This window comes from Hevea brasiliensis, chromosome 10, assembly GCF_030052815.1.
Source record: "Hevea brasiliensis isolate MT/VB/25A 57/8 chromosome 10, ASM3005281v1, whole genome shotgun sequence".
NCBI lineage: Eukaryota > Viridiplantae > Streptophyta > Magnoliopsida > Malpighiales > Euphorbiaceae > Hevea > Hevea brasiliensis.
In genome coordinates this window covers 17,855,249-17,872,629 of record NC_079502.1, presented here as the reverse complement: position 1 = coordinate 17,872,629, position 17,381 = coordinate 17,855,249, and the positions used below count along the sequence as shown (strand labels likewise).

The following is a 17,381-nucleotide window of genomic DNA, read 5'->3' as shown; positions in this document are numbered from 1 at the left end:
GATTTGGTGGCCAATATTGGATGAACCTGAGGACATTAAAATTATTTGTATAATTACTGGCCCAATGGGATCAACTTAACTAATGCAAGATAAGTCAATAATGGATGTACCTGAGATTTTGAGCATTAGAGGCTAGGCAAAGAATTGAACCTCACATAAGATGTGATGGGCAAGGAGTTGCTCACTTATAGTTTATTGTAATTCCAATAATGGATGTACCTGAGGATGATCAATAAAATTATGAGAATTTAATCACCCACTAGAAATCCATCCAACTAGGATTTCCATTTTCTACTTTGGAAGTGTAGGATTCGTTAAGTTAGTGGGAGGACCAATTTGATTAAAAGACCATAATCATTTTAAATAACTACATGATACATTTACTAATTAATCTAGTTATTTTTTGCAGTTAATTTTCTAATAATAATGAGCACAGAACAACCACCACCATCCAATATCCTTGCAAGCATACTTGATCGCAATAGGTTGACAGGACCTAATCTGTCTGATTGGCTAAGAAATTTGAAACTTGTCCTGAACCTTGAACATATAGGATATGTTCTAGACTCAAATGTTCCTGGTCCTTTACCTCTAGAGGCCACTCAAGAGGAACATGAAACTTTGGACAAGTGGAAGGACCATGATATGAGAGCTAAGTGTTACATGCTTGCTTCCATGAGTAATGAGTTACAGAAGCAGCATGAGAACATGCAGAGTGCGAGTGAGATCCTCCTTCACCTACAAGAGTTGTATGGTGAGCACAACAGGAATGCTAAGTATGAGATATCTAGACAACTATTCCGCATGAGGATGTCTGAGGGACAGAATATTGGGGATCATGTCCACAAGATGATTCGGCTAATTGAGCAGTTGGAACATCTTGACTTTAACATGGATTTCCAATTATAGACGGATTTGATCCTTCAGTCCCTTCCTGAGTCTTTTGGGAATTTTGTGACAAATTTCCATATGACTAAGTAGGAATGCACCTTAGCCAGTTTACTCAACATGCTGGTTATTGCCCAAAAGAATATACCAAGCAATTAAGGAAAAGAGGTAGCTTTGATTGCATCTTCTTCTACTGGAAAGTCCAACAAGAAGAAGGGCAATAAGAAAAAGAAATCTCAGATTCCTGGTCCTTCCAAGAAAATAGCTAAACAGAAAGGGAAGACTAAAGCTGATGGAAGCAAAGGAAAGTGTTTCCATTGCCAGAAGGATGGGCACTGGAAAAGGAACTGCCCAGAGTATCTTGCTTCTCTGAAGGACAAGAAGGATAGACCTTCGGAAAGTATGTCTATATCTTGTTATTTAGATTCTGATGATACTCATAGTTCATCTACAACTTGGGTTTTAGATACTGGTGTCAGTTCTCACATTTCTCATGATATGCAGGAACTAGTAAATAGTAGCAGCTTGTGTTCTCAAGATGTTAGAGTTCGGATTGGCAATGTCTCAACTGTTGAAGCTTTAGCAATAGGATCTAAATCTTTTTACATGTTTGAACATGTTTTGTGTTTGGATAATATTTTATATGTATCTGATGCTTTAAAGAACATCATTTCTATATCTAGTTTGACTAGAAATGGCTATGAATTTCAGTTCACAGATGATGTTTGCAATATTTATTTTGGAAATAAATATGTTGGTTCGGGTTATATGAATGATCGTCTTTATTATTTAAATAATAATGACAAACACAAAATGAATGCAAGTGATCTAAATGAATGCCATGCCATGGTGAAAACCAACTCAAGTTCAAAATATATTTGGCACTTAAGGTTATGTCATGTTGCAAAAGATAGGATTGCAAAATTAGAGAAAATGAGAATTCTATCCTCATTGGGCTCTGTGCCTACTCCAACTTGTGAATCTTGCCTTCAGAGCAAAATGACTAGATCACCCTTTATTGGACAAGGGCTAAGGGCTGAAAATATTTTGGAGCTAATACATAGTGATGTATGTAGTCCATTTAAGGAAATGGCTAGAGGCGGTTTTCATTACTTTATTACCTTTACTGATGATAAATCAAGGTTTGGGTACTTGTATTTGATGAAATACAAACATGAATCCTTTGAAAAGTTCAAAAAATTTAAATCTGAAGTAGAAAATCAAACAGGAAAGAGTATTAAAGCTCTTCGATCAGATCATGGAGGTGAATATTTGAGTACTGAATTTGATGAATAATTGAGAGAGCATAGCATTGTTTCCCAGCTGACTCCTACAGGAGCACTACAGTTGAATGGTATATCTGAAAGGAGAAATCGTACCCTATTGGATATGGTACGTAGTATGATGAGCTATGCTAATATGCCAATCTCCTTTTGGGGATTTGCATTAGAATCAGCTTTGTATATTCTGAATAGGATTCCATCAAAATCAGTTTCTTCCACACCTTATGAGATATGGCATGGAAGAAAACCAAGTCTTAAGCATGTTAAGATTTGGGGTTGTCCAGCTTATATAAAAAAGCTGAACACTAATAAACTGGAAACCAGATCAGAAAAGGGTCGATTTGCTGGATATCCAAAAGATAGTTTTGGATATTATTTTTATTTGCCTACTTCACAAAAGGTTGTGATAAGTAGAGATGCCACATTTCCTGAATAATAGTTTATTCAAGAAGGAGGCAAAGGAAGGCAAATAGAGTTAGAATTAGAGAATTCTGACCAACCAACATATCAGATGGATATAGATCCATCTAGTCAACCTACAACCATTAATGAAACATCTACAGCTGTTCCTCGTAGAACAACTAGGGTATCTCACCCACCAGTGAGATATGGTTTCCTTCATGAAGAAGAACAAGAGTTGTCTACTCATGAAGAAGTAGATCATGGAGATGATCTACTTACTTATGAAGAAGCTATATCAGATATAGACTCTTCAAAATGGATTGATGCTATGAAATCTGAGATTGATTCCATGTATAAGAATCAAGTTTGGGATCTTGTTAACCCACCTGAAGGTATTGTACCTATAGGGAACAAATGGGTTTTCAAGAAGAAAATTGATTCTGATGGAAAGGTAGAGACCTATAAGGCAAGGCTAGTAGCAAAAGGGTTTCGCCAAAGGTAAGGAATCGACTATGAGGAGATTTTCTCGCCTGTTGCCATGCTTAAATCAATTAGGATTCTATTAGCAATAGCTGCATACTATGATTATGAGATTTGGCAGATGGATGTCAAAATAGCTTTTCTCAATGGATACATGGAAGAAAACATTTTCATGGAACAACCTAGGGGTTTTGAATCCCAAGATGGTTCCCATGTATGCAAGGTAAAGCGATCCATTTATGGGTTGAAATAAGCTTCGAGGAGCTGGAACATCCATTTTGATGAAGCCATTAAGTCATTTGGTTTTATCAAAAATGAGGATGAGCCATGTGTATATATAAGAAGGTTAGTGACAGTGCTATCACTTTCCTTGTCTTATACGTGAATGACATACTGTTGATGGGTAATGACACAAGTATATTGACAACTGTAAAGGTATGGTTGTCAAATACATTCTCCATGAAAGACTTAAGGAAGGCAACCTATATTCTTGGGATTCGCATCTATAGAGATAGAGCGAAAAGAATAATTGGTTTATCCCAAAGTCTATACTTGGAAAAGGTGTTAAAAAGGTTTAACATGCTTAATTCTAAGAGAGGATTGTTACCAGTAAGACATGGTATGCACCTTTCTAAAGAGATGTCTCTAAAGACACCTGAAGAAAGAGATAAAATGGCCAGGATTCCATATGCTTCGGCTATTGGAAGTTTAATGTATGCAATGTTGTGTACTAGGCCGGATATCGCATATGCTGTTAGTTTGACTAGCAGGTATCAATCCAATCCAGGTTTGAAACACTGGATAGCTGTCAAGAATATCCTTAAGTACTTGAGAAGAACTAAGGATTTATTCTTGATCTATGGAGGTGGAGACTTGCAATTGGATGGTTCTACTGATTTTGATTTTCAACCAGATATCGATGATAGAAAGTCTACCTCTGGGTATGTGTTGATTTGTAATGGAGGTGCAGTCAGTTGGAAGAGTTCCAAACAGAGCACGACTGTAAATTCCACTACCAAGGCTGAGTATATTGCTACATTAGATGCTGCAAAGGCAGCTGTTTGGATAAAGAAGTTTGGGACAGAACTTACAGTAGTTCCTTCCATTAAGTCAGTAGTTCCACTACACTGTGACAACAATGGAGCAGTCATACAGGCTAAGGAACCCCGGTCTCACCAGAAATCCAAACACATAGAAAGGCGCTACCACATTATCAGAGAAATAGTTGGACGAGGCGATGTAGCCATACAGAAAAAAGCATCAGCTGAAAATCTAGCTAATCCATTCACTAAGCCTATGTCACAGACTCAGCTAGACCGACATCTTGAGAAGATGGGTCTAAGATATTGTAATGAATGGCTCTAGTGCTAGTGGGAGATTGTTAGTAGTATTCCCTAGAGTATATCATTTAATATGTATCTTGTATATGTTTTTATTAATAAAAGGCATTTCCACTTTTCCGTTTACATAATATATTTATGTGTAATAGAAAAGGTCCATTGATATTTTGTTAGAAATTCTATTCTTAAGTTGTTAATAATATGAGTGACAGTATTTCTAGTATAAAGTATCATAAATAGGTTCACAATTGAGGATACTTCACAATAAGGACATGACTTATGCAGAAAGATTGTATTCATATTTGTTCCCAAGTTATTTATATGAGATATAAATAAGATGGAATGGTGAGTCTCATGTCATATGACAAACATGATAGGCACTTATACATGATAAATAGGTCGGACCAGTGACACTTATGACAAGCACATGGAGTTTACTCTTGTTAATGTATTGTCATAAATCATATCAGTGCATATAATCTTTAGACCTGAGATAGCATAGTTATCTTGTATACAGGTGGTTTGAGTTTGATACTGCTTTCATACTTATACTATGTATGGGTATATGGGCATGTGTTGGCTCCTACTAGTTATATATGGAGGCAGGTGTTGATCAAGATGGAATCTGTTTCTCTAAGTAAATAGGGATAAAATTCTATGTTCATTTAATTGTTCTTGATGTTTCAAGTTCTTGGCCAGGACAGATAGATTTAATCAGAAAAGAGTTTCTGATGAGAAAATCTTTTTAATCAAGAACTGGAATTAAAAGAGAACATAATATTCATAGCAAATGGCGTTTGACATATACCATGACTCCAGCTTGAGTTGGGATTTTGTAACAGAGAGACTCTAGTGCATGGTAACATATGATTATAGGTTCATTTAAGGTAAACCTTATTACTAATTGGGTGGCCATGGCGTGCTATGCTAGGTGTTAACCATGGTCTATGAGGCGCATAAAATGATTTAGAGATATCATTTATGGTAAGAAAGAGTTCTGATGATATTAAGAGTTGATATCATATCTCATTGCCAATTAGTGATGAGCCTAGTAAGTCACACACATACACAAGTAATCACCAAATTAAATATGATTTAATTAATTAATTGAAGGGTTTAATTAATTAATTAAATAGGTTTGGTTTGCAATTAGATTGCAAAGTTCCTAGCATGACTTGAAACCAAATCTAGATTATTGGATGTATAGTATAAGTTAAATTTATATTTAAAGTATTTAAATATGAATTTAATTAATGAGAAATTAATTAATAAAGATTAATTAATTGATTTATATTTAATATAAATTGATTAGAAGAAGAGAAATAATTATTTTGGGTTGAGAACTCAAAATTAAGACACAAGGGCATTTTGGTCATTTCACAGGGTGATATGTGGCACCATGAGATGGTGACACATGGCATTACACATAAGCTTGCCAAATGTCTTTTAATCATGTAAGATGATTAAAATTAAGATTAAATATAGGTTTGACACTTGCCACAATGTGATTGGGTCAATTAAACCTAGAGCCAATCAGAAGGTGACATGTGGTGAGGGTTTTAAGTGGTGACCTAACTATATAAGGGAAATGATGAAAAAAAAAAAAACCTAGCTGCTATTTGTTTCATTGGTGCTGCCCTAAAGCACCTCTCTCTTTCATCTTCTTCATCTCTCATCAATTCAAAGAGATTTCCCAACAATCTCTTGAATTAAAAATACTAGAAATCGTTTCTAGTGTCCTGTTTACATCTGTAATCTCTCAAAAGGTAAAACCTGCTTTTGTAATTGATTGGAAAATCTTTAGAAGTTGTTCAAGAGGCTGCCATTGGTGATCTTGGTGTGGACAAGCTAGAGGGACAACATCTGGTGTCCTAGGCGCATCCCAAAGGTGCCAAACACACTGCAGTGCATCAAACAGGTTAGTGCACTTGTTCTTGATCTAATCTAGGGTTCTAATGAATTAATCTATTAATTCTAAAATCTTAAATGGCAAATGTAGATCCAAAAATATATAAAAAAAGTTTTAATATGCTGTTTATCATTGAAATCAAATAGATAAAAATAAATCTTGCATAATACATATGACCCTAGAAGAAAAATTTTGAATTTCAATGATCTAAACTTGTGTTTTTCATGCTTCTGCTCCTTCAGAATGCAAGCCAAATTAAAGTTGAAACCCATACCTACAATTTTTGTGTTTTGACCCATACCAAATTCCTAGGGTAACTTGGTCAAATTGCTAAAGAAATTTAGAATTGCTAAATCTGGAATTTCCTACTATTCCAATAATTTGCCCTGTGACCCTCGTGTAGTAAACATGGCATATCCCCCATTGTATAAATCCAATTGAGGTGATTCAAGATGATCTGGAAACCTAAGCATAGGCCTACAACTTTGTTTCCGATACTTTGTCTAAATTTTGGATGTAAGACACTTGAATGTTGAGTGCAAAATTGACCTGAAAACCTGGAGAACTGGAAATCATAGGATACAGCATCCGTGAGTGAGGGTTGGAAATTTAGCCATAACTCACTCTAGAAAATCCCAAATTGAATGACTCTTGAACCTGTGTAATTTTAAGACACAGGGGAACAACTCATGTGAAGAACACAAAGTTAAATTATGACTACAACCTATTCAAAATAGCTTGACAAAATGGGTCTCGAATCTGCCTGAATTCTGGAATACCCTGAAATTGGAAATTGGTCTCTTGACCAGTTTTGGTAAAATGGCTATAACTTGAGCTACATATATGCAAATTGCATGATTCAAAAACCAAAATAAACCTAAAACATAGATCTACAAATCTCATGAAGAAGGTATGGCCTAATTCCTACTATACCTTAGTCAAAATTGTTAAAGAATTTGAAGCATTAAATCTGGAATTTATGAAATGTCAACATAATGGTATAGAATATGAAAGGTAATGAATGCCAATGGCATGAAAAACATGAAGAACATGTGAAATTGAATTTTGGGACTTATGTTCCCATAATGAATGAATGATGAAATAATGAGAATGTTGACTTACTAATAATGATAGTTAGCCCGAATATGCCTAGATAGTAGTGTAAGGGTTGAATAGATTGACATGCCAAGAAGGGATGAGATTAGCGGTACTGCATTTGGCTTTTATGCCTAGATACCATTGGCAGGCACCGAGTGTTTGATGTGGTTATCCTTTGTTCATATTACTTTGATGGCTTTTATGCCTAATTACATAACATACTCGATAGGCACCGATGTGTCCAACGGTATGACAGCCTGAGGCACTGAGTGTCCAGTGCCAATATAACCCACATATCTACTACAAATAGTCTAATTAAAGGTTACTTGGGCTCTGAAATAAATTGAAGAAATTGAATATCAAGATTAATGAAAGGGAAGATCCCAAAAACATAAATGCTTTCAAAGATCATAAAATGTGTAAACATGAGGGAATAAGAAGAACATTGTAAATAGTGTTTAAAAACATCATATGAATAAATAATAAAATGACTACAACAATTTGATATCACTAATTCTATATTTCTTTTAAGTGATTCATAATTAATTAAATTACAAATTTACCTTAGATTTCCACAGGCACTGAATTTATTATTTTTGTTTGTATATTGTACTTTATTATTATTGCACCACTAAGCAGAAATGCTTAGTGCGATGGGTTTTTTCCTCGCATGGGTAGTGGTAATAAAGTCCAATAGATATTTGGATAGGAAGTTTTGTGCTGATCTATAGTAGAAGTCAGTGTCACCTCCATACTTCATTTTGGTATATATATAAATCCTTGGCCCACAGAATTGTTATATATGAGTTTTGTAATTAAATGTAAAGTTTATAATGATAATTTTGAGTTGTATAACAATTATGTACATTTTTGTAAATAAATGAAATGAAAGAAATTCATGTATGGAATGGATATGAATGAATATGGAAAAATGTTTGGAGATATTAAATAGTTATAAAATTTGAGATTACCTTATTGAGAATATGTGAACAGGTAAATGAATTAACAGGTCAAATATTAAAAATACAGGGAAACTCTTGCAGTTTTTCTATTTAAAACAATTTCTTAAAATTCAGTTACGATGGAATACAAATTAACCAAATAAAAGATAAGATAAGATTAGGTGCTTGACACAGAATGTGGCATTCCTTTGCTCAGCTATACTGTAGACTGGGTAAGGGGGTGTTACAATTTGTACCTAATTTCTCCAAGATAGTTGCTCCTATGACTAGGTTGACTTAAATGAATAAAAAGTTAGAATGGAAAAACTAGTGTGAAGGTAGTTTTAGAAGCTCAAGGTATGTTTGGTAATAACACCGGTTCTAACTTTACCTTCGGGCAATGAAGATTTCACATTGCATTGTGATGCCTCTAGAGTCAGCCTCTAAAGTGGTTTTAAGGTGTGTTCTCATATAGAATGGTAAGGTAATAATTATGCTTCGAGGCAGTTGAAGAAGCATGAAGCTAACTATCTCACCCAAGATATATAAATGGCAACTATAGTTTTTACCCTAAAGATGTGGAGACACTATCTTTATAGGGCTAAGTTAAAATCTTCACTAACCATAAGAGTCTCAGTACATCTTTAATCAAAAGGAGTTGAACCTTAGGCAAAGAAGGTGGGTGGAATTGCTAAGTGATTATGATTGTACTTTCCAATACCATCTGGGTAAGGCAAATGTCATTGTAGATGCCCTCAGTCAAAAATCATTTGGCAATTTGGCTTACATATCAGTTGAAAAGCAACCCATCTTAAAAGAGTTACATTAATGGATAGGAGAGGGTTACAGTTGGAGTTATCAGCAAAAGGTACCTGGATAGCACAAATGAAAGTGGCATCAGTGTACTTGAGACAATTAGCAAAGAAATGACATGAAGATCTAGAATTAGTAAAGATAGCTGAAGTAGTATAGAAGGGTAAGAACTGTGAGCTTCAATTTGATGAGAAAAGAGTTTTGAGATATGACTGTAAAGTTTATATAATAGATGATATTGGACTTAAGGGAGACATTATGAGAGAAGCTCATAATGCGATGTACAATGTACATCCTAGAGCCACCAAAATGTTTCAAAATCTGAAGAAGGTGTATTAGTGGCCTTATATGAAGAAAGAGATTGCATAGTTCATGTCTACTTATAAGGTGTCACTACAAGAAAATTAATATTTAACGAGAGAAAAAATCATCGTTAAAAGTTAAAAAGTGGTCGTTAATAATAATTAACAACCACAAAAGTTGGTCGTTAAGTCGTCGTTATAGGCTCCGTCGTTAAAAAGTTTAACGAGGACTTTATATAACTCATCGTTGATACTAATAACGATGACACAATAAGCGATCATTAAAATTATAGTATTAACGACTATTTTAGCCGTCGTGAATGTTATTAACGACGGAGAAAATGGTCATCAAATTTAAATTAAAAGATCGTTATTTTACAATGTAACGGCCTCTTAAAACTATTAAAGATGAAAAAATTAGTCGTTAAAAAATACTAACAACAGCAAATAATGCTTGTTAATGGTTATTAACAATTAAAAAAAATGTCGTTAAAAAGGATTAACGAGAGCAAATGATGATCGTTAAAAACTACTAACGATAGTAAAAACTAGTCGTTGAAAATAATTGAGGATGAACATTAAAAATTAATAACAACGATGCAAAATGGTCATTAAAAATGATTAACAACTATAAAAATAATTGTAAAAACATATTAACAATAACAAAAAAAGGTGATTAACAATCAATATGAATACAAAAATCATCATTAATGATGATGATTTAATTGTGTTAACTTTTAAAACTCTAAAAAATTTAATAAGCAATTAATAATAATAAATAATATGCTTCATAAATAAAAAAACATTCATACATCAATATGAAAAATGTCATAACCGTCTCAAATGTCGGTTTAATATTAATTATTTACACTTAATTTGTTTATGTCAATAAGGAAACTATAAATACGTGAAGGCGCAATAAAATTCAACAATATCCTCCAAGTTACTTTTGAACACCTTCACCCAAAAAAGTTACTTCAATGCTTTCACTATTTGCCTAATCACATCTGCACCAAAATATAAAAATATAATTAGATTGCAACAACTATGAAATCCACTAATAGCTTGAAATGAGTTTCACATTTAACTTAAAATTTGTTAATATTTTATTTCTAAATAGTTTAAGTATAAACATCAAATAAAAAATTTGACAAAATTCCATTTGTATTTTGAACATTTTCAAAATTTCAAATAAATAATTCAAATTTACAACTTGCATAAAACATAAATTCAAAAATATTCATCAACTTCCAATCCAATTTCCGTGCTCTTTAATTAAATTATATGCATTTATCTTCAATAAATATATAATAGTGAATATTATATTTCCATTTATAAATGTACAACTTAAAATATGACCTATATTAAAAACAATATAAAGAATATAGTAGATGAAAAAGAAGATAATTTACCTTATCACAATCATGTAGATTGATCTGTAGATAGCGGAGTTCTAGATGGAGCATTAGAGTATTGGCTCAATAATAAGTCCTCCAGGTGTTTCATCCTAGTTTCTACTTCAGACAAACGATCCTTAAGCAATCGATTCTCCTCTTGAAGGCCAACATTGGAACGAGATTTCTTAACTTCTTTTGCCTTTATTCCACCCCCATAACCAATAACTTGATCACGATGTCGTGTTTCAAAACATTGTTCTACTACCTCCATATGAGACAAAGAAGGGTTGGATTGGATGACATCACGTATTTGATCCTATAATAATTATGATTAATCAATGACGCAAATATAATAATTTATAAAAAGAAACAGATTTGCAATAAAAGTAATATAACATACATATTTCTCTTGAATATTAGAGTCAACCAAATTTGCACCCTTCTTATGAGTTTCGAAGAATATAGTTCCAATATCTGGTGGATTGCCATCCTTGCCTCCCTTTATAAAATACAATATTGTTACACAATAGCATAATATATTTAATCTCCAAAATGCAAAAACATGAAAAAATTTCACTAATATTACCAAATCATAGATAATTTGTCTGTAAGGTTTGCTACAAGTACGATGAAGCATAGTTAAATTTTTCCTATTTTCAGAGTTTCGAACACTTGTTTTCTACATTAAAAAAAGTATTTAAAAACAATATGTTAACCCTTTTAAAAAATAATAAAACTGAAGATAAAAATACTTATATTTAATTTACATAATTTTTAATATTAGTAAAATAAAATGTCATACCTTAAATTTTCTGGTGCAAAAATGGTTCTTAACTAACCACTCCCAATCTTCTTGATGCATCCCTTGAGGAACATTTTTCAACATCTCTGGAAAAGAACCACAAGGCTTTATATTGTGGCGTTTCAAATCCCCTCTCCAATTATTCCACAAATGATTCATATGCTCTAAAGTCTTTTCTCGATATAGCTCAATGTCAAAATTTCTAAATTTCTCCTATAAAAAAAAGAATGAATAAATAAATGCAAATTAAATTAATCTAATGTTTTATTAAAAGTAAAGGTACCTTGACTGAATCCCACATATGATCTTTTGCATCTTCTCCAATTTGCTTCCATGAGTGCACTCTTATTGGACAAATGTTTGGGTCACGCACTATTTTGCCCAAATGTCTTGACCATTCTGCATGATTTTCTACAACAACTCGATTATTATAAAAAACCACATCCAGTTTCTCTCCATCCTTAAGTGCTGCAATCTTTTTACCCTTATTCATTCCTCTTGTTTTTCTCTTTTTTTGTATAGTGGAAATACCTAAATAAAAAAGTCTCTAGAACTTCATTAATAATATAGAAATAATGCATCAACAATAAATATAAATTATTAATAATACATATGACAATAATTATTTGAACCTTCTTGTGTTTCTTCCTGAGCTGGATTGTTATTACTTTGATATTGCCTTGTTGTATTACATTGCATAGTATCAAAATCTATCAATATTAAAAATAAAAAGTAAATTATTAATGTAAACTAAATTCATAATGCTGAATGAAATAGAAAAATAGGAGTTGAACCTTCATGCACTTGTTCAGGTATTTGTTCTTGTATTCCACCATCTTCTTCCCTATGATCAACATCTTGAACAAGAGAGATGTCATTATGTGGCTCTAACGAACAACGTGCAATTGATGCAGTTTGACTTTGTGTAGATGTCATAGGTAAAAATGATCTTGATCGATGTCCATGTCCCCTTGCCCTTCTTAATGCACCCGGTGGTATAAATGAACTCTTCACTATATTTGTCCTAGGTCCTTTCCTTTTTTGTGACCCCATTTCTAGCGTCATTTACCTGGAATATTAGCACATCAAATATATGTGAATTTTTTTTCAAACCAACAAAATATATCATGACATAAATAAATATGGGGAACAACATAAATAAAATATGGAAAAAAGACAAAATGAAATGTAAACTACATTGAATAACTAAATTACACATAAACATCCAAAACAAATTATGTATATATTATAGAGTTTATTTTGAAAAGAAACATTATACAGTAGCATTCAAACAATAATAATTAAATAAACTTCAAGATCCATGTTTTCTTTTCTTCTGTGTTGAAGATATATCAATTATTTGTGGCTCTATATCCATCCTCTTCCAACTAATTTGGTCATTTGCATCAACTGTAGTTGTTTCTCCAGATTCAAGATTGATAGATTCATCAGCTTGATACGCTTCACCGAATTGATTCAAATCAACGGGGTCAATGTCTTCTTCTAATGGGATGTCATAGGAATCTCGAGGATGTGCCTTTATCACACAATGCCAGCCTTTGTGAATATTGTCTGGAACATAAAAGACTTGTGATGCTTGGTTAGCTAAAATGAAAGGTTCATTTGTTTTCAAAGTTCGTTTACAGTTAACACTAACCACCCATATTCATCAATCTTAACCCCCCTCACTCGATCATAAACATCCCACCAATTACAACGAAATAACACCACACGTCTTCCTCCAAGATATTGCAATTGAATAATCTCAGTTAAGACACCGTAGTAATCTATGTTGTTAACTTCATCACCAATATCTCCAATTACAACAACTCCACTATTTTGTGTCCTCAAACCTTGGTCATGATATTCAGTATGAAACCTATATCCATTGACAATATAACCATAAAAAGATATCACATATAGAGCAAGACCGCGTGATAATGAGAGTAGGGCTCCCATCATTGGACTTGAGTCATTTTTATGCAACCATGCAACCTATAAAAAAAATTTGTTTGAAAAAGTGAAAAAATCAATTCCTAATGGTTACAAACAATTGAAATAATTAATTACTCAAAATACATACAAAACTTAAAGTGTACTTACTTTCGTCTTAAACCATCTAACAAAATTTTTATTCCATTGACCTTCTGACATACCTACTAAATTGGTTGCTGGCAATTGTGAATACTCTCTAAGGGGCAAAAAAAAAAAAAAAAGAGGATTATAGGCGATTGTGATAAATTAAAAAAAAAAGAGTAAATACAATATGAATAAACAAAAAAAAATATCATACTCGATGTATGGCTGGACTTCATCACAATTCTTTAATACATAAATATGAGCTTGCTCCCACTCCTGTGTATCAAGATCACGAGTTTTACTAGCACCTAATCCTCGTCCTACTTTGGAGAAAATTGATAAGCCTCCTTTATTTTTATTACTGCCACCATCATAGTTGCGCTCCATTCGATTGAACTTTGTCTCAATGCCATGCAAGTACCTTGAGCAAAGAGTCATGCACTCATTTGCAATGTATGCCTCTGCAATTGAACCCTCTACACAAGCTCTATTACGAATACATGACTTAAATGAATATAATGCTCGTTCTATTGGGTACATCCAACGATATTGTACTGGTCCACCAATTTTAGCTTCATTAGCCAAATGCATGGGCAAATGCACCATAATGTCAAAGAATGAAGGTGGAAAGATCATTTCTAGCTTGCAAAGAGTTATAGGAATTTGCTTTTCTAATTGCTCCAATACATCTACCTTTAATGACTTTGCTCCTAAATGAGTGAAGAACAATGATAGCTCAACAAGTGGTTCATATACTACTTTTGGAAGTAAACCACGTATTGCAAGAGGAAGTATATGTAATAGAAGAACATGACAATCATGACTCTTTAATCCTGAGATTTTACTCTCTTTCATGTTTACACAAAGAGAAATATTGGATGAAAATCCATCTGGAACTTTTAACTGCTTCAAGAATTGGCAAAGCCTATATTTTTCTGTAGTAGATAAACTGTACAATGCTGGAGGTATCACAACTTTATTCCCCTGCTGTACTGGGTGTAACTCTGGTCTTATATTTAATGCTTGCAAGTCAAAGCGAGTTTTGATGCTATCTTTAGTTTTTCCCTTTATGTTCATGATTGTCCCTAGTATATTATCGCATATATTCTTTTCAATGTGCATGACATCTAAGTTGTGGCGTAGTAATAAGGTCCTCCAATATGGAAGGTCAAAGAATATACTCTTTTTATTCCAATTGTCCCCCCTGCCATCATGTGAGATTGCTTTCTTCATATGAGGAGCCTTAGTTAATATGACCCCTTCAAGATTTTTCACTTGATCAAGTATATCATCTCCTGAAAGTGGCTTGGGTGGTAACCCTCGCTCCCTTGTGCCATCAAAAGATTTGTTATCATTTCTCCATTTGTGATTAAGAGGAAGATATCGTCGATGACCCATATAACATTGCTTGCCTCCATTGGCCAACCTCATCCAACAGGTGTCCTTATTACAACAAGGACAAGCCAACTTTCCCTTAGTACTCCAACCTGATAAGTTCCCATATGCAGGGAAATCATTGATAGTCCATAGTAAAACTGCATGTAACTTGAAATTCTGTTGTGCATATGCATCAAATGTATCAATGCCAGTTTCCCATAACTCTCTTAGTTCTTCTACTAAAGGTTGAAGATAGATATCAATTGCATCTCCGGGACCCTCAGGACCTGGAATAAGCATTGATAAAATAAAATTTGATTGTTTCATGCACATCCAAGGTGGCAAATTGTATGGAATGAGTAAAACTGGCCAAACACTATATGGCATTTTTGAATTGGCAAAAGGTTGAAATCCATCACTAGCAAGGCCTAGTCTCACATTGCGAGAGTCTGAGGCAAAATTTGGATGTAGTTTGTCAAAAGAAATCCATGCCATTGAATCAGCAGGATGTCTCATCACTCCATCATCTACCCTCTTATCTTTATGCCATCTCATCAAAGACGCTGTCTTTGTGGACATAAACAATCTTTGAAGTCTTGGCTTTAGTGGAAAGTAACGCAAAATTTTTTTTGGTATTCTCTTCCCATTGGTTTTAACCTTGTCTTCCCCATTATATTTATCAGTCTTCCATCTAGAATAGCCACAAATCTTACAAAAATCTAGCCTCTCATCCTCTTTCCAATATAACATGCAATTATTTACACATGCATCAATTTTTTTGTATGAGAGACCAAGATCTTGAATTACTTTCTTTGCATCATAATACGATTGTGGCAAATTAGATCCTTGAGGTAATAATTCATCTTTCAATAATTGCAACAACATAGTAAATGACACATTACTCCATCGACCAAGGCTCTTGATATGGAGCAATTTGACTAACCAAGATAACTTTGAGCTCTTAGAACCTTGGTATAATGGTTGCTCAAAATCTCTTAGTAACCTATAGAATTTATTTGCTTCCTCATTCGGTTCCTCTTTATGAATATCACAAGCGAAGATATCCGTATCCATATCATTTGTATCTTGACCACAAAACTCCGGATACAAATCCCTTAAAATGTCATGCATCTCATTGCTAGGCTCATCTTCACTTTGTTGAACACTTTCTAAATTAGATTCAGATTCACCTACCCTTTCTCCATGGTGATACCAAAATGTATAATTACTTATTATTCCATACACCTTAAGGTGTGTCCCTACCACTTCTCGTGTGGCGGAATACGTGTTACTACACTTGACACATGGACAACGTATTTCCCCACGTCTCCCAGTTTTCTTAAAAGCATAGTCTAAAAATTCCTCAACCCCACGCAAATATACATCATTAAGACGATCACCAACAAGATCCATCCATCCTTTGCTAGGAGCCATTATCTAATAAATTGATAGTTAGAAATATAACCTATAAAAATAAGCAAACATATTTGACAAGAAAAAAATTTAGTTTAAAATTTAGGTTACATTATTAAATAAATAAATATTAAAAAAATTAAATAACATTGATCACAAAAAGGATGGTGCCAAAATATTATATGAAGTGGAAATTTAAAAGTAGGGTCAGAATGGAGGAATTTGAAAGACAAAGAACTATAAAAGTGAATTTTCTAAATACAGAAGGACTTATTGAATAATTATGCATTGATCAAAGAAAGGGAGACACTTGGTAATAAAAGCCACTCTTTTTCGTTTCTAAATCAACCAGCTGCACTCTCAATCTCCCTCAATTTTTCATTTTCCTTCATTCTCTATTTTTCGTTTATTCTTCTCTTCATTTTTATTAATTAACATTACCCTTTTTTATTTTAAATTATTGGCATTAAACTTTTTTTAAATTTAAATTTAATATCTCATAATATTAAAATTAATTCTAATATGGTTGAGTTTTCAAACTTATTTGAAAATTTTATGATTAAAGGCTTATTCGGTAACATTAGTCGTTTCTAATAGCGGTTAGTTATTTTAGTAGCTGTCAGTTGTTTACTAATTATTAGCTATTAAAATTAATAATATATATTTATTTTATAAATGTATTAGTATTTTCATATTTTAATAAGATTATTAAAATTTAAAAAAATATTTTTTTAAAAGAAATGAAAGTCATTATCCTTAAATATGGCTTAATTAAAATTTTATTTTTAAGTTTAAAAAATATAAAAATTATGAATTGATATTTTAAATATTTTTTCTACTTATCTTTAATTTAAAGA

The 17,381-nt window shown here is 32.9% G+C and overlaps 1 protein-coding gene across 1 annotated transcript; it reads right to left on the bottom strand.

Moving 5' to 3' along the window:
• Positions 1–12,967: 12,967 nt before the first annotated feature.
• On the bottom strand, positions 12,968–16,545 carry LOC110664221 (uncharacterized). The gene is made up of 4 exons (XM_058128557.1): positions 13,949–16,545; positions 13,759–13,846; positions 13,300–13,650; positions 12,968–13,192 (listed from the first exon to the last, which is right to left on the bottom strand). The coding sequence occupies exons 1-4, from the start codon at positions 16,543–16,545 to the stop codon at positions 12,968–12,970; spliced, it is 3,261 nt and encodes a 1,086-aa protein (XP_057984540.1).
• Positions 16,546–17,381: the final 836 nt, after the last annotated feature.

Excerpts from the sequence above, each read along its gene's own strand:
- LOC110664221 (XM_058128557.1), bottom strand. The coding sequence starts at position 16,545 with ATGGCTCCTAGCAAAGGATGGATGGATCTTGTTGGTGATCGTCTTAAT. Across the intron at positions 13,847-13,948 it reads GAAGTCCAGCCATACATCGA|AGAGTATTCACAATTGCCAG; the intron begins GTATGATATTTT and ends TTTGCCCCTTAG. Across the intron at positions 13,193-13,299 it reads ATGGGTGGTTAGTGTTAACT|GCACATCCTCGAGATTCCTA; the intron begins GTAAACGAACTT and ends TGTGTGATAAAG.